Source organism: Genypterus blacodes, unplaced genomic scaffold (assembly GCF_046128005.1).
Source record: "Genypterus blacodes isolate CSIRO-AG114 ecotype Tasmania unplaced genomic scaffold, CSIRO-AGI_Gbla_v1 ptg000098l_1, whole genome shotgun sequence".
NCBI lineage: Eukaryota > Metazoa > Chordata > Actinopteri > Ophidiiformes > Ophidiidae > Genypterus > Genypterus blacodes.
Window position 1 is genome coordinate 194622 of NW_027466902.1, and position 21778 is coordinate 216399.

General features: G+C 44.6%; 4 protein-coding genes across 9 annotated transcripts; 2 read left to right on the forward strand and 2 right to left on the reverse strand.

Moving 5' to 3' along the window:
• Nucleotides 1-18: 18 nt before the first annotated feature.
• LOC143008018 (uncharacterized) lies at nucleotides 19-6676 on the reverse strand. 2 transcript variants are annotated; one of them, XM_076159548.1, is made up of 7 exons: nucleotides 6505-6676; nucleotides 3748-5139; nucleotides 3345-3487; nucleotides 2362-2827; nucleotides 2058-2196; nucleotides 1763-1944; nucleotides 19-1484 (listed from the first exon to the last, which is right to left on the reverse strand). In XM_076159548.1, the coding sequence occupies exons 2-7, from the start codon at nucleotides 4693-4695 to the stop codon at nucleotides 1242-1244; spliced, it is 2121 nt and encodes a 706-aa protein (XP_076015663.1). In that variant the 5' UTR covers nucleotides 4696-5139; nucleotides 6505-6676; the 3' UTR covers nucleotides 19-1241. The 2 variants fall into 2 exon arrangements, with proteins under 2 accessions (XP_076015663.1, XP_076015662.1); XM_076159547.1 differs by having other exon boundaries at nucleotides 3748-5148.
• rad9a (RAD9 checkpoint clamp component A) lies at nucleotides 5236-9863 on the forward strand. Of its 2 annotated transcripts, none has more exons than XM_076159552.1 (12): nucleotides 5236-5282; nucleotides 6512-6582; nucleotides 6699-6772; nucleotides 6885-6933; nucleotides 7490-7604; nucleotides 7735-7834; nucleotides 7941-8047; nucleotides 8176-8282; nucleotides 8477-8541; nucleotides 8643-8741; nucleotides 8991-9246; nucleotides 9338-9863. In XM_076159552.1, the coding sequence occupies exons 4-12, from the start codon at nucleotides 6922-6924 to the stop codon at nucleotides 9443-9445; spliced, it is 969 nt and encodes a 322-aa protein (XP_076015667.1). In that variant the 5' UTR covers nucleotides 5236-5282; nucleotides 6512-6582; nucleotides 6699-6772; nucleotides 6885-6921; the 3' UTR covers nucleotides 9446-9863. The 2 variants fall into 2 exon arrangements, with proteins under 2 accessions (XP_076015667.1, XP_076015666.1); XM_076159551.1 differs by lacking the exon at nucleotides 5236-5282 and adding an exon at nucleotides 5565-6373.
• On the reverse strand, nucleotides 9627-16366 carry tbc1d10c (TBC1 domain family, member 10C). Its single transcript, XM_076159543.1, has 10 exons — nucleotides 16232-16366; nucleotides 15747-15878; nucleotides 14507-14606; nucleotides 14316-14423; nucleotides 13778-13884; nucleotides 13553-13667; nucleotides 13382-13447; nucleotides 13017-13206; nucleotides 12682-12839; nucleotides 9627-12544 (listed from the first exon to the last, which is right to left on the reverse strand). The coding sequence occupies exons 2-10, from the start codon at nucleotides 15872-15874 to the stop codon at nucleotides 9854-9856; spliced, it is 3663 nt and encodes a 1220-aa protein (XP_076015658.1). The 5' UTR covers nucleotides 15875-15878; nucleotides 16232-16366; the 3' UTR covers nucleotides 9627-9853.
• A 1070-nt stretch (nucleotides 16367-17436) lies between these two features.
• Nucleotides 17437-20547, forward strand: ran (RAN, member RAS oncogene family). Of its 4 annotated transcripts, none has more exons than XM_076159603.1 (7): nucleotides 17437-17524; nucleotides 18445-18505; nucleotides 18601-18685; nucleotides 18967-19092; nucleotides 19224-19411; nucleotides 19515-19685; nucleotides 19861-20547. In XM_076159603.1, the coding sequence occupies exons 2-7, from the start codon at nucleotides 18473-18475 to the stop codon at nucleotides 19903-19905; spliced, it is 648 nt and encodes a 215-aa protein (XP_076015718.1). In that variant the 5' UTR covers nucleotides 17437-17524; nucleotides 18445-18472; the 3' UTR covers nucleotides 19906-20547. The 4 variants fall into 4 exon arrangements, with proteins under 4 accessions (XP_076015718.1, XP_076015717.1, XP_076015720.1 ...); XM_076159602.1 differs by having other exon boundaries at nucleotides 17449-17524; nucleotides 18442-18505; XM_076159605.1 differs by lacking the exon at nucleotides 17437-17524 and adding an exon at nucleotides 17594-17616.
• The last annotated feature ends 1231 nt before the right edge of the window (nucleotides 20548-21778 follow it).

A 21778-nucleotide genomic window follows, 5' to 3' on the forward strand; every position in this document is an offset into this window, starting at 1 on the left:
GTTCCATACCTACAACAATGCCGAGAATAAACTGTTTGTGTTACATCTTGAAATATTTCTCTTTGTGCATCTGCTTATTCACTTAATTGAACAGACTGGCGTTGCTGCACATGTTCAAGCACTGAGTCATAAAAAAACAAAACAAAAGCACTGCTGATAATGACGTGTGTGTGCGTGTGTTACAGAGGGGAGGGCTGTGGGATAAATGAGTGTGTGGCTTGAGGTTTACAAATGGGCCATTATACGTGCATTTCAGCGTGATGACACACTGTGGGAGATGTTACTGTATAGACTAATGGACTCACACAGGAAGACAATTAAGCGTGTAATTCACTATGTACAGATTCTCTTTTTCCTCTGTGGATCTTTCTGGTTTTCCTCCCATGTCTTCATCTCACTACATGTCATGTTAATAAAACTCTAAATCTCCTACTCACATCCCAATACATATACATAGATAAACAGTATGCACGCACACACACACAAATGTCTCTCTACACCAATATCTGTTCTGTCTCTGGTTGCAACATGAACTCTGACCTGGACACTAAAACATCATCTTAAGAGCCTTTTAAAAGCTCTGACAGTGATTCACAAGAGGAGATAGCTGTGAAGGGAAACCACAGAGGGGATTGACATCAGTTAGCCACAAAGTTGGGGGTCCTTATTTGATTACACAAATCAATACTATGCATGTAATGGAAATGAGAGTAACACACACAGTAGCACAACATATCTGTCATGGTCAAGCCTTGATCCAAGAGGATTAATGGCTGGAATGTAAACGTTCTACAAAGTCGTTAACTACTATGATGTCGTCCTTCATCCAGCGACCACGGAACCTCCCGCAGTTTAATGGCTGAGCAGAAAGGCTTAGGGTTTCATTTACATGTTTCCTTCTCAGTGGTTCCCAGAAAGGAGGGCAGAAGATGCAGGTAAAGGCCTGAGAAGGAGCCAAAACCACTGGAATGAGGATGTGGAGACGTCTGAACTGCTGACAACAAAACACCTCAGAGAGAAAAGCTCTATGGATGAATATTAGTTTGAATTCAACATATATAATGTTATTCTATTCTGGGCTTATCTACATTTTTTCAAGAATATTCTCAGAAAAGATGGAAGAACAGAATCGTTCCTTTCTTATTTATTTAAGAAATAAAAGACCTAAAGACCAAATACTAAAACATACTAAATGCTCTATATGTATACTATATATCTATATTGCAACAGTTTGACAATCACTATCGATGCTTCCTCCCTGTATTTCTCCTCTTTAGGGCCAGTATCCAGGCAGGGAGAGCCAGGCGGCGCGCTGGTGCCATTATGTCGTCCATAGCTTCCTGTTCCACCCCAACCTCCTCCTCTATTACAGAGTCTTCTTCAGTCACAGACTCTTCCTCCCAGGCTGTGAACAGGTCCAGCTCAGGCTCTATGGTGAGAACCTCCTCTGAGAAACGAACTCGGCGGGTTTCCTCCACTCGCCTCTGATCCAGAAAAATGTGAGGAAAATGACAAAGATAGAAACTGAATCCAAACTGTTATGAATAAAAGAAATGTGTGAAAGTGTTTTTCCAAAATGACTTTTACTTTCATGTTAGTAATAATGTTATATTCCACAAATAATCTTATTTATTTTGGTATTAAACTTGTATTAAACACACTCACACTCACTTCCACTAAGCCATTAAAACACAATTCAAATTACAACTTCATACCACACGGTGTCGCTGTTGATCAGAGGACACAAAATGGTAACGCTTACCTTTTTTGTCGCTGTTTCCAAAAATATTGAACATTCTGAATCCTGGGAAATGGAGTGTTTCAAGACACCCCGAGGAGTAAAAGAGGGTGCAGAGGGAGACATGTGGGGAGACACAAGATTATTCTCTTGCGTGTCTCCTGTCCTGCCTGGCCCATTGACACTCGGTGAAAATATGGATGCACCTATGAAAAGAGAAGCAGAACAGAGAGCAATATGTCAGAGTTTGGAGGTTTGCCTAACTTTTCCACCCTAAGATGCTAGACATTGTCATTATACAGACTTCAGTTGTTCCTACCTCTGTCCGTCTCTTCTCCCTCGTCTGTCTCCTCCTTGGTTTGAGGCCTCGCTCCGCTCCTCTCTGTGGAAGCGTACACACGCTTTCTGGTCAGTTGGACTCGCCTCTTCAGGTCTGCGTTCAGTAGGATCTCTGCAGGCTGTGAGGAGAAGCAGAGCTCATAAGTGAAAACTGTGACAACCCCAATGAAGTATGAACATACACCATTTAGGCAAAACCCTTATAGGTGTTTTCATTATGATATAGATACAGAAGTAAATTGATGGCGTGTAGAACATTTTAAATGACATAAGTGATATCTAACCTTCACAAAGGAATGACCCTCAGGAGGTCTACCTAGCTGTCTCTCTTCGCTCTCTTCCGGCTGCATGTCTGATTGGCTGTGACCATCTTCCATTGGTTCTGATTGGTTCTGAACCTTTTCCGCCACATGATTTCCCTCTGAAATGTCCATGCCGACAAGCGTTGTACGTTCGCTCAACGTTGGTTCCGTGCCAAAGTCTTTAGCATTTCCGAATGACTCACTACCACTAAACCTCCCCTGGTAGTTCTCATTGACGTGTTGGGTTGAAGCCAGAGACGACTGGGCCCCGTGTCCGTCTGGAGGATTTGTGGCGATTAAAACTTGGCTGGTTGATTCTTGCGGTGGTCTGTGATTATCTGAGATAGTCTGTTGGTTGGGATTTAAGAACTTAGCCCACTCTTGACCTGTGACGATCTCTTCCAGTAAGCTGAAGGAGCCCAGTCCAAACTCAAAGTCACTGTTCGATCTGCCACAGGAGAAAATATACTGTAAACTCACTGTTGTACCCAGAAACAGCAACTATGAGCACTTTGTTGACGAATCTCTCATTATGTTAGCATGTGTACATTGTGTGTGATAGATAGCATTTCTTTCTAAAATGCCAGGGGACTAAATGTCATTAAATTGTATAAGTCTTATCATAATAAACCAGAGGGAAAGAAGGAGGCCGCAGTGCCAGCTGCTTGTCAGTTGCAAGGGTGTGTTTGGCACATATGACAGTGACAGCGAGAGAGAGAGAGAGAGAGAGAGAGAGAGAGAGAGAGAGAGAGAGAGAGAGAGAGAGAGAATGGGCGAATGAGAGGCAGATAAAACAGCCTAACAAATATGACAGCCTTGGTTGGGAACACCTCAGAAAATACCTGGCATAGCTCACTCACGTTGCAGCAGGACTGACGGCTGAATAAACCAAACCTTTGATTGCATTGATGAGCTAATGGTTTGTGCATTTCTACATTTCTGGTGCTGGGTTTCGTGTCGATTACCTGCTCTGCTCCTCGTGGTCGTGCTCTTCTGAGAGTGTGAGCCGGGTGTCACTCTTGTCCGGTGAGAGGAGGGTCCCTTCACCCCCCATATCTGGGGGGTCCACCAGACTTCCTGTTGTTGGTATTTGGTTTTGAAGTAAACTCTGTGGATTACATACACGACTTCAAGATGTGCTGTTGTTTTTTTTGTTTTTTTTTGCAATTTGTTTTTATCGAAGCAGATATTATACATGACATTGTGCATGCAGGTGTAGGGTATTTTGGAGATCATTTTTTATATAGAAAAGAGGGGAAAGAGGAGAGAGAGAGATAGAGAGAAGAGAGGAAGGCTGTGATGGCCCTGTGCTGTTGTTTTTATTCAACCGATAAATGTATCGAAATGTGATTAAAGTGCAGTACTCACATGAGTTTCTTGCTGGTCTATCATTCCTCCTTCCTTTGCTTTCTTGCGTAAACTCCCAGGCCTCTCCTTCCATCTCTCCTTGATCTTCTGAGTCCATCGTTTTGTTTTATTATCAGATAATCTGAATTTATTTTTCCTTGTCATGGAACTGTTAGCAGTGTTTTCACTATCCAGGCCGGTCTGTGTGTCTTTACTTTCTGCCCAACCTCCTATTTCTCCAATTCCATTTTCTGGGAGGAGTTGTGCCTCGTCGGTGTTGGAGGCCCACGCGTAAACTCGAGGTTTAAAGCCCTGGTCGCGGTCTTGACTCTGTCCCACAGCTGTTGCGACCGCATTCATACCTCCAGGATTGTGGTTTATCATTGCGGAATTGCTGTGATCGTCCATTTTGCCTTCTATCTCATCCTTAGTCCTCTCAATGGAAGTGACATCAGCATCCTGTAGTGATCTTGTTGTTCCTGTTGGAGTGGCCTGTCCAATGACCTCTCTCTCACCCGTTTCACTACTTATGTTGGCTTTTGGGGAGGAGGAGGAAATGGAAGTCCTGTCCATTTGAAAGCCATGCCCAAGTTTGTTTTCCTGTCGTTCCCTCCCTTTGAAGCTGAATGTAACCGGGCCAAAGCCACTTCCCCACGCAGGGATCTCAAACTCCTCTCTAGAATCCCATTTTCCCATTTGCATCTTTTGGAGGGCGCCATTAGTACCAAGCTCCGCTCTTTCCTGTTCATTTCGCATAAATCCATTAACAGCAATGTTAGTTTCACTCCCAGATCCTTGGAGTTCAGCTGCTTCTTCCACTCCGTCCTGCCCTGATTCAGCAGCAGACGTGACGGGTGCAGAGAGGTGCAGGTGTGCCTGGCCCTCTTTCGGCGGCTGGAGCTTCAGTTTCTGCAGCATGGACTGCAGCAAGGCCTGAGAGTCGGCTGTGGAGCTCTGTGACTGAGACATCTACGCACTGCACTTGGATATGTTGCAGCCACTGCAGATCAAACCCCAAAGTCAAACAAAGGCTGAACACACAAACGTACTGAAATGTAATAGTCGAGTTTTTAAACGGGAGTGGATTCCATTTAGAGACTTGAACCAAAGACAGCAGCAATTCACCACTTCATCCACTTTTTGTTGTTAAGGCTCCAGTGATGGTTGTTCTCAGCATTTTTTAGGTCCCATTCCTTTTCCATGATCACATTTTCAGCTTGTCTCCTCAAATATCAAGATAGATCCATGTATTTACTCCACACTGTGAAGTGTTTCTCCTCCTTTGGTTATGAAGCCTCTTCTCACTGATGCTTCCTTGCCATACTGCCTCCACTCCTCCATGATCTTCTACACGCGCTCTCTCTCTCTCCTCAGATCAGCTCATGTTTTGCTGTGCGCTCTCTCACCAGACGTCTGTAGTTTCTGTGTAAAAGGCTGTTTTAGTCACACCTCCCTGCTTAGTCATTTATGTCATCACTGAAGGGAGGAGAGGCAGAGCATAGCAGCGTTCCTCGGACCTTACACACTCACGCTGACAAACAAGAAAGACCAGTGAGGTGAGATAACTACGACTTCAAAAGTGACTATCTCTCTCGCCCATCTTTCCTTCCTGCTGCTCTACCCCTGGCTCCTTCAGTCACACGTGTGCACATACGCCCTCTTTCTACCCACTGCGATCCAGTCTGGTAATTGCTGGGTTGTTTTTTGAGAGAAACTTCTATTCATATTGCTGTGGATTAAGACTTATAAATATCCCTTTCCTTCAGCGAGGAGTTTCCCATTTGTATCAATTTTAGGACTTATTTTCTTTTCTTTGAACACAGCATGTCAACAGTGTAGCATGTAGAAGTGCTGTGGCCAACTTTCAAGTATTGGACTGTGGATGCTGTAGAGTTCTGAGACTATAATCAACCATCCTGAGAATGTTACTCAGGCTTTTGGCTTTTGAGTTCTGATACTGATGGCAGTGTTAAATAGTTTTGTGTGTTTTGGTTCAATTTTTCACATAGTTGGTATACTAATGGATTTGAATTAGAAATCCTCTGCTATTCTTTCATGGTTTATGATTGATTGGTATTGACAATCATCCATCCAAAAGAAATCTTGAAGATATTTTGCCCCAAAGAACATGTATGATAACGAAGAAGAATAAAGCATAACATTCATTGAACGCTCTATTTTTTTAATCATTTTTACCTTAGAACTACTGTTTGTGCTTTTAGTTTACGATCATTTGCTCGAATGTAATAAAATGGGGGGGTTTATGAGCAAGCGGAAACAAACACAAGCCATTGCGCATGCGTACTTTGAAAACACGCCCATCTCATTTTGCATGAATCTGATTGGTCCTCGCGGTGGAAGCGCGTTATGGCGGCGTAAACAACACGTTTAGCTCAATTATGGTTGTTCCCTTCGTGTGACAAACGGAAATAAAGCTTTACAAACAACCAGGGCAAAAACGGACTACATTTACGGTACGCGGGGGCTTTTCGTTTTGCGTTGTAACTCGCTAAAAGTCTCATGGTCCCCTGTTCGGAGTTAGTTAGCTGCTAGTATCGGCTAACTTTTAGCCTAAGTTAGCTCATCTAACAAGCTGTGGTATTATTTAGACAAATGGACTGCGTGGTGACGGGAGGGAACGTGAAAGGTAGCAAACATGTCTTATTACCACAACGAAACCAAAACCTGACGACTGAGCTGTCAGTAATGACTGTGTGTGTGTGTGTGTGTGTGTGTGTGTGTGTGTGTGTGTGTGTGTGTGTGTGTGTGTGTGTGTACCGTGTAGTGCTGGCCAAAGCTGTCCACTCTCTGTCCAGGATAGGAGATGAGCTATTCGTGGAGCCTCAGACAGACGGGGTGAGCTGCTGTGGTGCTGCCTTCACACACACTTCCTCCTTGTCTCAGCGTTTCCTGTCTCTGCAGACATGTAGCGCTCAACAGGACTGATCTTAGTGTGTGTTTCTGTCTTCTAGCTGGCCCTGCGGTCTGTGAACTCCTCTCGGTCTGCGTATGCGTGTTTCCTGTTTGCGCCTCTCTTCTTCAGCAGGTGCAGAGTGTGTGTGTGTGTGTATCTATCAGTATTATGTGAAAGTGTGGGTCAGTGTACATCTCATCTTCTGACACCATATCCCCCCCATCTTTCTCCTCTCCTCATGTAGGTACACAATCCCTCCTGGACATGAGTTTCGCTGTAAGATGGCAATTAAGGTGTGCTGTCAGAAAAAGATGAACACTTCCCCCCCCCCTCTCTCTCCCTCTCCCCTACACACTCATTCATCTTATATTGTAAGCTTGTGCAATCCATTTCAACACCCATGCAATAACTCGAAGGGTTCCATTTTTGCTGAGAGAGGTGTTGAGGTGGAACTGTGGTCATTAGAGAGAGGCCATTCTAATAAATACCAGCATTCTGACAGGGCTGTTAATAAGACAGTGTATGCCTCTTTCTTGTCAAACTACCATTCATCTGAGCTACTGAGCCGAATCTGAAGCATTCGTTTTCCACCTCTGTTATGGAATCTTCATCCACATTTAGCAAATCCTCTCTTCTTCATTGTTTTGACAGCCGCACAGAGTAAACTGTCTGAATTCTGAGTACTATATACATCAGATAACACACATTCCTGCTATGGTTTCTAGAAAGTACTGTTTACACGGCAGCTTCTTATGGAGAGTGTGTGTTGCAGCCTTAGACAGTTGTCGTTTTTTTCCCTTTACTTTCTCTCTGACTCTCTTCATCTGCTCTCTCCCCCGTGTGAGTCAGAGTGTGCAGTCGGTGTTCAGGTCTCTGGCAACTCTGGAGAAGACGGTGGAGAAATGTCATATAGAGCTGGACGAGCAGAAGGATCGTCTCACCTTCACTCTACACTGTAAACATGGTATGGACGCTCTACGAGGAGAGTTACGCCCGACCAACTCTCACCTGAACTCAGCATGTTTAGCTACAGAATCTCGCAAACAGCTGACTGTGTGTGTGTGTGTGTGTGTCCGTGTGTCCGTCCTCTGCAGGGCTGCTGAAGACTCATAACCTTTCATTCCAGGACAGCGAAAGCTTGCAGGCAGTTTTCGATAAGGACAGCTGTGCCAACGTCCTCCGAGTTCAGCCCAGGTCAGTCAAATCTATACACACACACACACACACACCTTCTGCCCGTGTACACCGAGCCGTCTCCATGACTACCAGCTCCCTTTTGGGGTTTTTCCTCCTCCCTCAGGGTGCTGGTGGACACAGTGGTGCACTTCCCTCCATCTCTGGATGAAGTGACTCTCTCTGTAAGCAACGAGCGGGTTTGGTTCAGGAATCATGTTGAAGAAGACGCTGGTAACTCTTTTATTCACACCCAGCAAGCTCACACCAATAACACTATGAAGCTTGTTTAAACACATTGGTGTTTCAATTTAAAAGCTCACTGTTCTTCTGCTCTTTCTTTTGTCTGCGCTCCCCTTCAGACCTGTCCAAGGCCATGCTGACAGAGCTGAGTCTGGGCTCAGATGAGTTTGATGATTTTACCATTGGAACTCCTTACAGTGTCACCTTCTGTCTGAAGGAGCTACGGGTGAGTGATGACACAAGAGAGAGAGAGGGAGGGAGAGGGAGGGCAACTAAGAAGAAGAAGGGTAAATACACTGAAGAAAGTCAAGATGGAGCCAGAATGCTTTTGTTGAAGGAATTTTTTTATATACAGTATACTTCTTGTCTGACTTGCTCATGTAGGAGGGTGTTGGGTGATTTATTGTCTCTTCCCTTCAGGGTTTATTAGTGTTTGCAGAGTCCACGGGTCTCCCTATTTCTATGTACTTTGATGAACCAGGCAGGTAAGCATACACACAGATTATGTTTGAGTTAACTCTTTAATACCGTGTAATGATGTTTGTCTGTGTGTGCGCGCGTGTGTGTGTGTGTGTGTGTGTGTCAGCCCTATGATCCTGTCGGTGACTGACAGCGTCCTGGAAGTAAACTTTGTGCTGGCGACGCTTTCTAATGATCCCAGTCTGCGTAAGACCAGCAACAAACGGTAACCAACAAATGAATGAGATGAACCACCTGACCTCTACTCTCATATGAAAACATTGGAATGAGATCACACTATTTTTGTTTCGTTTTAATCAGATCTGTTAGAATCGGAATCTGATGGGTTCAGTTTCGAATGCATTCCAAAGATGTTTGAGCTTGTTTACATTCTTGTCACTCAGCACATACTCTATGAACTTCCTTCCCAATGGTTTCCTCCCCCAACACCCCTCCTACCCCCTTCCCTCCTCAGAGCGTGCACACCGCCGCCCCCTCCTGACGATTTCTTGAACGACGACATGGACGACTACCTCATTGCCTTGGATACCAGCGTGGCACCAGGTCCCTCAGTGCCCAGGCCACACACACCTCCTTTAGACGATCCGCCACACACGAAGCAGCCCGACGTCACTATTCACAGGACGAGGCAGCACAGCTACACGAAACAGGATGAGGAGGAGGAGGAGGAAGAGGACACACCCGACACAGACAGACCGCCTAACAAGAAGGTATGTAAGGATACTGAAAATCGAACATCAACATGAGACGATATCAAGTTAACTGCACTCAAACATCTCTCTCTCTGTCGGTCTGTCACAGTTCTGTTCCCTGTTCTTCGGGTCGGTGCTTCCCACGTCGTCTCAGAACACCACGCAGCCTATAACAAGTCAGGAAGTGCTGGCCAGCGACAGCGAGGAAGATACTTGAGCTGTGGACAGTGGACAGACGAAAGGACGGACTGAAGCGTGCACATGTATGTTTGTGTTGTCGTGCTTTCACACCCGCGCCCTCTGGAGGACTACAATAAGAACTTTTGCTACACTTGCAGTGAATGTTTTTGTTTTTTAACTGGAGAAAAAAACATACAGAGACGTTCTGCAGCATGGGGCTCAATCAATCGCTCCTTTATTCACATTTTTATTGGAGTAATAATAATGGTGGACTTCATGAATGGGTGGATTATGTAAAACTGAACATGAGGCACTTTTTTTTATTTTCTGTTTGGACGTGTGATCACCATGCTGGGCAAAAGTCCCAACAAATAAAACCGGCATGTTTCTGAAAGTCTGAAGACAACATTTATTTACAGCTCCGAAAGGTCAAGTTGTAAGCAAGTCAGAAGTAAGACTCAGCATAAGGGGCGGGGCTTCGCTGAGGCTGAGTTTGTACCTGGAAACTTTTCCCCCTGGTTTGCGGTTTCCTCCTCTCCCGCTCTTTCTTCTTCTCCGGCTCCTTCTCTCTCTTTTTTCTCAACCGCTCCTCTTCTTTTACTCTCCTCTCTTCCTCTCTCCGCCTCCTCCTCCTCTCCCTGGAACTCAATTTCTCCTCCTCTTCCTCGACCGGTTTCACTGTCACCACTCCGTCGCTGAAATCCTGAATCAAGATCTTGGGCACCTGCAGTTTGGGCATCTGCTTTCTCTCTTTGGGCTGCTCTCCTTTCAGCCTACGGAACAGACCGAAGCGCTTTGACTTTTTCTCCGGCTCTGCCACAGTCTCCTTGGTGCTACCGCTCACTTCCTGCTTATTCTGAGGTGAATGTTGAATAACATCAAGAGGTGTTTGGCCTGAGTTCATAGCTTTAGGATCAGGTTGCACATGGAGGTGTGGGTGAGTGGGGGTGGATTGTGGTCTGGTAGTCTGCAGGGGGGCGATAAAGAGGTCCTCAGAGAGTCTGCGAGCAAACCTGGAATCACGGGAGGTAGAAGACCTGCGGACACAGAACTCCCCAGAAGACGTGCGATGCCCAGCGACTTGGAGTTGGCTCTCTAACAGAGGAATTTTAGAAGTTAACATAAAGACATTTTCCCCCCCTGCTGTGTTTTCTTTCTTGTGTTCCATCCTCTCTTCCTCTTCCACAGGACTCTTTGGTCGTTCCGGTTCAGACTCCACTGGCGTGTCCGTTGATTTCCCATCAGGCTCAGCGGTGAGATTCTGCGGAGATGTTTTGGACTCGGCCGTCTCTAAGTGTGTCGGCGTTGTTTCCTCTGCCTGTGTGAGATCACAGATATGGTGGATGTGGTCGATCACAGAGTTTGAAACTATTTCATCCTCTGCCGGTGGAGGTGTGAGTGTTAATGTCCCACACTGGGTCTCGTCTGATTCTGGTGTGTTTGCGGCTGACCTTTGTGAATCAGGTTGGTCTAATTTGGTGCATTCAGTCAAACACGCTGCCTTCGTCTCTGTGATATCTGACCCATCTTGCTCTTCATCCGTGCTCACGTCAATTTCAGATTTCTCCTCCATGTCAACACAATCAATCTCCTTTTCTTGAGTCCTTTCTAGTATTTCTGTCTCTGTTTGGTTGAGGGTCGTTGCTTCTACCTCTGTTTCTGTTCCTGCTGATGTCATATCTTCTTCACCTTCGTCGGGGCTCTTATCTGTCTGTGTGATCATGTCTTGCTCTCCTTGCAGCTGCGTCGTCTCCAATCCAGGATTTGTGCTTAGGACAGCTGGTGCTTGGACATCTTCGTCTGTCTGTGAGCCAGGACTGGTCTCACTACTCTGATCCTCATCCTCTATTCTTATTTCTGCAACCGTCATCATCCCTTCCACATTTTCTGCTTCTATGTCTGTTTCTGTTGATGAAGCATCTTGTTGTTTGAATGCATCTTCATCTGGGCTTCTCTTCGTCTGTGTGATCATGCCTTCCTCTCGTCGCTCCGGTGTCGTCTCCAATCCAGGATTTGTGTTCAGGACAGCTTGGACATCTCCGTCTGTCTTTGAGCCAGGACTAGTCTCACTACTCTGAACCTCACCTTCTATTCTTATTTCTGCAACCGTCTCCGTCTTCATCAGTTGCACATTTTCTGTTTCTGTGATCTCCTCCGTTTGAATGGCAACCTGTGTCATCGATTCCTCAGGTGTGTGTAAGATTATGTCCGTGTCTGTGTTTATATCTGTATCAGTGTCTTTCACAATCTCCGTCTCTACCTCCACGGCAACCACCTGCTCACTGTCTGCCTCTTGTGGTGGGGTCTCTTCTGTGTCTCTGATCTCTGTTTCTTGGTCCTTCTCTTCATGACTCTGATCTTCCACGACTTGTGACTCATCGTTAGAGTCCACCTTTGCTCCCTGGACAGTATCTCCAACCGCCTGAGGTTCGGTGGGACTCTGGTCTGGTTCTCTCTCAATTGCTATGTCTTCTTCAGAGATGCCTGTCTCTTGCTGTGGCACGTTGTCCATACATTGGCTTCTGTCTGTCTGTCCCTGTTGACTGTCGTTCTTCTCTGCATTTTTGGATTCTGCCAGTTCATTCTGTTGTGTGACTTCATCCTCGTGCTGTGCTGCTTCACTGGGGTTTTCAGCCTGCACTTTGGGTTCTGCTGGAGGTTTGACCTCTTCGCTCTGTCCTTTTAGTTTGAGCTCACTCTGTTTTCTGTATTTCTCTGAGACAAAGTCCTCTTCCTCTACCTCTTCATCATGCAGCACCGTCTTTAAATTTAAATCAGTCCAGCTCTTCCAGTCCTTCTCCCTAGCTCCTAATGAGTGTTTCCTCACTTCTTTCCCAGTGCCCTCCCATTCTTCCGCGCTAACCTTCCCACCTTTCCTCCACTTCTTGTGAAGGAGGGCTGGAGAGAGGGAGAGGGTGGAGGCCGAGCGAAACAGCGGGACTGACAGGTTCCCTTTCTGTCTCTCTCTCATATCCCGTGGTTCCTCGTTCTCTTGAGCCCTTGCCCACACCGTCCGGTATCCGTGGCAACGATCTCTGGGGTCAAAGGTGGACGAGGGTCTGTCTTTCCTCCATTTCTCCAGCTCCTTTTCCGTCTGCTTCTCCAGATCCTTTGCCGACAGCGGCACCGAGCAAACCTGAGAGCAGATGGAAGGAAGGAAATCTCACTTTTGTAGTTCTCTTGTTGAACTTCTATATGTATGTATGTATGTATTTATGTATGTATATATGTGTATGTACCCATGTTAAAGTTGTGTGCAGCTCTCACTCTAACCTCTGTGATGAAGGTTTCGTCATCCTGCTGGACCTGCTCCCTGACCCCCCTCAGCCTCTCTAGAGTCTCCATCTGACCCTGACACTGCTTCCTCTGCTTGGCTTGGCCCAGCACCTGACGCACCAGCACCACCGCCACCTGGAACAGCACCTTGACCCCTGGATGAGGAGAGAGGGAGAGTGGGGGAGGAAGAGGGACGATTAGAATGGAGAGAAGGGGAAGAGAGGTTTTTACAGGAAGTATTTCAATTCATGTTTTACCTTTCTGTTGACCCCCTTTTTTGTGTGTTTATTTGTGTGTAAAACCTTAAATTTGCATGAATGGCAGGTACGCACCGTAGCAGAAGAAGAGATCCCAGACCCGGAGCAGCGTGTTGAAGGGCAGGTGGCGCGTGAACAGACACATCAGCCAGTCTGTGGCGAACATGAGAGGCTCCACCCCAAAGTGCTGCAAGTGTCTGTGCGCAGCTGGACACGATCTTTTCAAAACCCAGGTCAGCATGGCCGCATCAAACAGGACGCCCTCCTACACAACACATGAGATACACACTGTGCTCGCACTCTCTGGCCATATGTGATTTACACTGACATGCTGGAACTCTGAATGTGGTAAGTCACTCTTAGCTCTGGGGGAAAGGACTGTGTGTGGTTGCTAATGTTTGACCTAGTATGTATACATGTAGGAACCTGCAGGTCCTCACCAGCAGAGGACTGTAGTATCCAGGCAGGTACTGTTCACTGATCTGCACCAAACACCAGAAGGCCTCCTGCAAAAGATCACATGAGGACAGAGATGTCAAGTCAATGTCTGAAGTCATTTTTGGACCATCACTGACTGACTTTGAAGCTTCAGCTCAAGTGGTGTTGGTTACCTCAGCAGGCATGTTCATCAGCAGCACCGCAGCCACCGGCCCCTGCGCCTGACAGTAACCCTCCTCTGGCTGAAATTGGGTGTAAGCTTTCAACACCCGGAACAAACCACGCTGCCTGCACAACAAAGGCAAGAATCACATCATGTTGGATACAAAATCACCATCACTACAGAAATAATCCATCATATTTTTAAGACTGAAGGACTTTAATGTTTAATGTTGTACCCATGTCCTTCTTTGGACAGGAACATCTCATGGAAAGGAAACTGTCGGTCCAGGTCTCTCTCTATCACGTCCACCCAGCACTGCTGCGCTGGCTTTGAGTCCAGCAACTGGCACAGAGACAGAAAACTGCTTTGAGGGAACCGTGTACAATGTCTCAATAACATCATTTGGCTTCTTTAAATGTGATTTCCTCTTCTATCCCTATTGACAAATCACTATGTTTCTATCTAGATGTTTTGGTGACTGTTAATCCCTATTATTTGCAGGTACTGATCATTTGTCTTAATCACAGTTGCTGTATATGTAGGTAAAGATCAGAAAGTCTCTGAATATTTATGATGAATATAATAAGAGCTTGTGTGTCTGTGTGAGTGGTATGATCTCTAAATGCTTTAGTTGACTTTGTACTCGGAGAGAGGAATTGGGGTATTTCCATGACTGTAATACAATCTGTCTTCTCTGAGCTGAAGCCGGTGGCCATTAGAGGGACTGCACCCTCAGCCATGGCAGCTGCAGCGAGTGTGTCTGATTTTCTCACCTTGTAGAGGTCTTTATTGTGTTTCATCTTGTCTGTGGCCCCACACAGCAGTGGCCAGCACTTAGCTCTGAGTGAGGTGGGGATGCCCTTCTGACACTGCACTTTGACCTGAAGAGACGTAACGGCAGCATTCAGTTTGACCTATTTCCTTTACATCTAATGACTTTACATGTCTAATAGGCCCTTTATACCTTGCTGCTCTTCTTCAGTAAAATGCTGTCCCATTGGCTGACAATGCGGATCCACTTGGCCTCTCTCTGCCTGACAAGCTCAGCGGAGGGGCCCACAACCCTGACACAGAAAAACACATTTTAAATTTCACAGAACTACTAGAAGGTGTCTGCATCACAGACTGAAGTATTGCTCTCTATACTGCCGTTTACAGAGCAATAGAGGCCAAGAGTCAGCGTGCATTGCTGCTGCATGCAGTTTGTGTGGTGTCATCATTGGAAGACAGCGTTCTGAAACGAGCGGAAACAGGAAAACCACACGATGGTGGTGTTCAGTTTCCATGGCAACGGGTCAGGATGTTATCAATGGTGAAGTGTGAAGATAGCAGGTAACTGTTGCTCAATTTCGTTGAACCGTATCATAAATGTATGCTGCTTCATCTGCAGTCCAGTTTAAGGACATGAAAGTACAACCATGGAATAAATAAATATTTCCACCAAAGCGTCTGGATGTCGAACTCTGTGATGGTGAAGTCATGTTATATTGGATTACCTTTTATAACTGTAATGTTCAAACTTTGATTTCTCTGTAAACAAGATCTCTTCCACTGTTCATTAGTTGTTGGCAGTGACTGTGCATCTAGATAAAGATATTTAGCTCTACACACAATACATTGTTTGAAAACTGCTTCTCTCCCATCAAGACCTCATTTTGTCAGTTGCCCTTTGGCTCTACTTTCATCATTGGTGGACTTTGACTTTGCCAATGTGTGTGTGTGCGTGTGCGTGTTCTTGTGTGTGTTTTAAAGACTCTTAGAGTATGTATATCCAAAAACTTTCCAACTGTGAAGGGTAATTTCAAAAGTACAGTATTTGACAGTAATAGTTTGCTCCTGGTATAAAGGCTAAACTAATCCACCATATAAGAAGCACAAAACAATGAAAATGAAGGTTTTGTGGGGTCGACTTTAGACTTCAATAGGTTTATGGGCTATTGAGCAATCGACACCACCAGTCACCTCAGCATCTCTTTGTCTTTTGACCATTAATGAAGATAGAAGCAACACAGATAGACACACAGAAAGGAAACAATACAATATTTGGATCCCACAGTAGTACATTTACTCATTTAGCTTTTATCTCAACACTTTCATCCAAAGCAACTTACATATGAACCAAGGATCTGTTCAGGAGAGAACAAGAGTACCATGAAGCAAAATTAGGAGTAACCACACACAAGAACAAACTTAGAGCTACTCACCCAGGTGTACATCTGTTAGTCAAGATGAAGCCAAACCGATCTGTCTCAGGTTCCACGCTGACCTCTGACCCTGCATCAGATCCAGAACTGTCCTCACGGAAGTTCCTCTGGACCACAATGGATGACATCTTACTAGAGAAGACAAGTTGAAATGAGAAATTGTTCTCATTGTTCAGCATGTAACCGTGTGCTCTGCTCCATCTTCACTGTTACGTGAGGCTGTGTCAGAGATCTGTCACCTCGAAAAGCCTCCACCATGCTGATGTTCCAGAGTAACTAAGTTTCTGTTTGTTATCAGTTAAAGTAGCATGTAAACTGTGTCATCTTATTGAATAGAAGGTTGTATGCTACACGTCAAAAAGTATTTGTTTTCCCCAACCCACTGGTTTCAGTAACTGACTTCCTGTCCTTAAACCATGAACATAACCACACCCAGACACTGGTTTTTTAAAACCGTTAAAAGGTTTAAATTTAACTTTAGATACCTTTAGCATGTCGCTGCAGTGTGATCAGCCTGGTTTGTGCAGAGGTGAGGTGTTAAATCCTGGTGTACTGAGTCAAACTTCCTCTTTCTCTAGCATGCTTGTGCTCTCTCTCTCTCGCTCGCTCTCTCTCTCTCTCTGACTCTCTCTCCCTTCTCTATCTGACACATAACGTGACCCACAACAACTTCTGTCTACTGCAACTGCTAAAATGACTGCTATTTGTTGAAGATAGTTAATATGGAAGTGACACATGACATCAGGTTGGTCAATAATTGTGTAATTGCTCCAATGAGACAGAAAGGTCATGCTTGAAATACAGAACATATTTCCAAATAAGCAACTTACTCAGGAGCTGCTGACAGATATGAGGCCCAGTCATGAAACTGTGTCACAACATTAGGAACAGTAAAATGGACAGCATATAGAAATACATACATAATAAAATGGACATCAACTTAATTTCCAGATAGTTAATTACACCAAAATATATGAGAAGCTAATGTAAAAATGATGAGTAACAGTTTCTATAGAATACATGCGGAGCAAAGATCTACCACGTCAACTGCCAATAAAACAAGACATCTATATTATCAAAAAGGGATCTGCAGATATGAACTGATCGTTGAGAATAGTGTGAATAAATGCAGTAGAGACTTTTACCAACAAACTCACTCCTTTATTATCAGCACCAACATGTAAAGTCTGTGTTGTCGTGACAGTTTCCAACATTTTCTAGAAAGAGCTTCTAATGTTCACATGCTGGATGGGACCCAATGGATAGAAATATGAATTTAATGTGCAAAATCAATCACTAAATCACAATTATGCATGCATGCAGGTGTCCCGCTCCTCTGTTGTTGTGTTGTTTGTGTTAAGTCATGTAGCGACTCATCCTGCTTCCTCTTCAGCACAGGTGGTGAAACCTGGCAAACTTCCCTTTAAATGTTTAACTCGTTAAATGTCAACAAGTGCCAGACTCTAACGCTGCTAAAAAACAACCACAACAGTGATGTCATCGACCAAACAAAATGACGTCATCAAACTACCAGAGTAACAACAGTGTGAAATCATTACAAAATTACACATCTTTGAATAATATGAACCAAATGAACTCCTAATCGTCCCAGTTGTCTGTCTTTAAATCGACGACATTGTGCGTGTTGACGACGGATCAAACGCATATTTTACCGCTGTGCTGGTCACGTGATAAGGGCGGAAACTGACGCATAGTCCACGCTGAATCTCCCGCGAACGCAGCCATTTATTCTTTCCCCCACTGCGCAGCAACATCGGGTGAGTCTGTGCGCCTCTCACCGCTACAATAAGGCCCACAGGACGTTTTAAACTTATATGTACCGGGATTACAAACTCAAACCACGGCTAAGGTGAAGGGATATTGGGCGATAGCTTGACCGTGAAGGTGGCGTTGTAACAGCAACCACGTGTCTCGTTACTTTTATCCAACAATGTCTTCCAACTCCCGGTTTAACTGTTGGCTTCCGCCATGCCGCGCGAGGCGAGCTAACATCTTAGCATGTCTAGCTTCCTCATCATCTATTGTATTGTTCTGGAAATTGCTCGCGTTGCTTTAAATTATCAACACTGCGTATGCTCTAATGTGTTTTAAAGGTGCCGGCTTGGTATTTAACGTCGTTAATGTTAATATAAATGTTGTAACGTGAAAGTTTAGTCACTTGGTTTGGTAGTTTCCAGGCCGTTTGTTCGGGTAAAGAAGAAAAAGTGCGCTCAGTCCTGCGTCATACAGCAGACAGGCACTTAGCATTTAGCCACATTTAGCTCTGAGCAAACCGGTTTAAACTGACCGAAGGAAGGGTGGTTCGTGTTTTCTAGCTTCAGTTAAACATCCGTTATGACATTTTTTCCTTGCATCATCTTTGAAAAATATGCAGTGTTAAATTCCTTTCCTTAATAACCTATTGCGCTGTCGGCTAATGTTAGCTTAGATGCAAAATGCTGGAATCGGCCACTACGGCTTCTGCGTCGTTAACCGGAGAGAAAGAAAGTCAAAAGACAGACAATGAGAAGTGTAACGTGATAAGGAGAAGTACCGTTGTCAAATTCATACTTGATGGTTACACGGGACACCCAAGATGCTTTTCCCGCTTCTGATGCACGGCTAGCGTGGTTAAAGCGCCATACAAGCACAGCGAGTCCACATGACTGAACATCTCTGCTTGTGTGTGTTTCAGCAGAACATAAGAGTCCACGACAGATTACACAATGTCAGCAATGCAGCCGGTCGCAAACTTTAAGGTGAGTGTCTACAGTGGTTTAATGTGTGTGTCTAATGAAAGTCACGATGGTGCCTATGATCCAGTCTAATCTCTCCTGTCCTCTCCTGTCTCCAGCTCGTGTTGGTAGGGGACGGAGGAACGGGAAAGACGACTTTTGTGAAGAGACATCAGACAGGAGAATTTGAGAAGAAATATGTTGGTGAGTTCCTCCACAAATTGTCTAAAATGGCACCTACAAAGAATGAAATTAGTGTTATCTAACTATGTAAATTCGTATTATAAGGTTCTTTATGATGCAACAACATTTAAAAGGCTCAAATGCCACATTGTCAGCACTTTCTTTGCCAAAGTCTGAGCAGATTATTGATGAACTGATCAGATAATTGCGTTCCCTCTCCCCATGGATATGTATTGTCTTGTTCTCTTTTGTCACGTCAATGGCCTTGGAGTCTGGTCTAACATTTTAAACTGTGATTGCAGCGACCCTGGGAGTGGAGGTGCACCCACTGCCCTTCCACACCAACAGAGGAGCCATTAGCTTCAACGTGTGGGACACAGCTGGTCAGGAGAAGTTTGGAGGCCTGAGAGATGGCTACTACATTCAAGGTGATTTAACTTTTACACAGCTGATCTAGTATTCATTCATGTCTTATTATTGGAACAACCAACGCAGATATCAGACTTGAGTGCTGCTTTTCTAACTATCATTGCTTGTGTCTCCCCCCCCCCCCTCACAGCTAATTGCGCTATCATCATGTTTGACGTCACCTCTCGAGTCACCTATAAGAACGTGCCCAACTGGCATCGTGACCTGGTTCGCGTCTGTGAGAACATTCCCATCGTCCTCTGCGGCAACAAGGTGGACATCAAAGACAGGAAAGTCAAAGCCAAGAGCATCGTGTTTCACCGCAAGAAGAATTTGCAGGTACTGACTGAATGGTGTCACCGTCAAGGTGTGTCACTCACGCCTATGAGTCGCTCTTGGCTTTGTCTCGTCTTGCTAATTGTGTTATGTTTTTCTTACCCAGTACTACGACATTTCCGCCAAGAGTAACTATAACTTTGAGAAGCCCTTCCTGTGGCTAGCCAGAAAGTTGGTGGGAGACCCCAACTTGGAGTTTGTGGAAATGCCCGCCCTCGCTCCCCCAGAGATCCAGATGGACCCCAACCTTGTCGCCCAGTATGAGAACGATCTTAAAGTGAGTATACGTTACGGGGCTAATCTGTGCCAGTGGGCTTTGCCTCGCACTATTCTCTGCCCCTTTACCTGGCATAGCAGTACCTTCAATGCCCAGCAGGTTTCCATTTAATATGGGTGATTTTGAAGATGGTTCATTTAAGTACTGACTCTATTCCATCTCCTTTTCTCTCCAGACTGCGTCCGAAACAGCGCTCCCAGATGACGACGAGGATTTCTAACCTGTTCCCAATCTTCCCTTCTCCCTCCGCCTCCCCCTCCCCCTATTGTAGACAGGATGTTGTTGACTCGTCCCCCCTATACTGTAAAGTCCCCTTTCAGATTTATTTTTATTTGACATTTTTGTTTGTTTTAAAACTAAGAAAAATCTTGGTGGAAAGATGTGATTCCTGTTTCACTGTACAAGACACACCCACCCTTGTGTTGTTGTTGGCATGGCGATGTGCTACTTTTCATCATAGAGCACCCTCAACTGCACTTAACCCAGTTCACATAATGCTGTTGTAAGGTGTACTGGACACACTAAGGGGAATTAACTTTGAATAAAAACATTCTCAATATAAAATGTCAAATGCTTGTTTTTACTGTGTGGGGGGATGTAGGAGGTGTGTGTGCTAGACGTAATTAATGATAGTGTCACTTAATAGCTGGACATTGTGCTGTTTTTAAAGGGAACCATCGGCTCATTGCTTTTGCCGTGTTGATCTATTAAAGTTGGAACAGGCATAGCAATGTTTAATGTAATGGGATATGTTGGATTCAGTCAATTCTGCTTGTGCAGTATAAGAACTTTTTGTTACATTATGACTTTTTCATTTGTTTGGTTGGTTTTTCAGTGGCATTAAAGAAGTGCACCAGTCTGACTTGTTGGCTGTAGGTGTTCACTTTTTGGTCTAAAAGTATCACTGCTTGTGTGATGTCGTTGCTTCAACTTATGACCATAACAAGCAGTTGGTGATGCAACAAACGTGTGCAACAGCAACACACGTCTTCAGATGTTGAAATAATTTCCCACCTGCAATGGACTGAACCAGGTTTCTCTTGTCTAGTGCACAACTATGTTTAGTGCTTGTACCTATTGAAATGAGCTCTGCTGTGCACCAATCAAACTAGGTGTAACAATGGACTGAATCATTGCTTGAGATGAATATCTTATTCCCTGTTGAGGGTCAGTAATGCAACAGTTAACAGTAAAATCTCCATGGAAGCAGGTGAAACATGTCAAAATATCCTTTTGAAATTATTAACCTATTTAACTGTTTATATGTGTGCGCCACCACAAAGTTTTGTATCCACATCTGAGATTTGCGGTTCCTCTTCAAAGATGGGGAAGAACTTAATAGCAATGAGGATCGCAGTCTTTCTTTTTACTGCCCTGGTTTGCTGCTTTACCAAACTTCGTCCATTCTTTTTGCTAAGTAGCCGTAGTTCAACACGGACTCAAATCCAGACTAGCAACTAGAATATAATAGGGTACAGTGATGCCTCTTCAGCATTTTCTGACAAAGAAAGGAACGTCTTCTATCGATTGCTGCATTCCACGTGGCGGCCGCTTGGCGTCAGTGTAAACACATTTGAGATGTGGCACAGTCGAGGAGATATTACGTAATCTCGATGTGCTCGTAGCTGGGAGCGTACATCCTGTCCAGTTTGGAGACTTGAATTTATGTGCTTGTTTTCTAAGCAGCTATTACTGCGAGTTGTACCAACGATAAATAAACATCTTGGCAGGGGTACAGAGAGTGCAGTAAGTATATGTGATAAAATAACACGTATTCCATTATTTTTGAAGCGTGGCTTTGTGGGAATTATTACAGTTCACTTGCAGAATGTATCAAAACAAAGACGAACCACTTTGAAATTGTAAACAGTCGCACTTACCACTTGAAAAAAAACTTTGATTTAGATGTTCCACGAAGCAATTAAGGGGTGATGCTGAAATTAACACATCAATAATATACAGAAAGAGGGATATAATCAAAACACTTATATAGACGAATGAACAACACGTTTGAATAAAAAGCAACAAGCACGCCGTTATAAAAGTTGGAATATGATTCTTCTTCTTTGATCATACTTGACGAGTGGATAGGT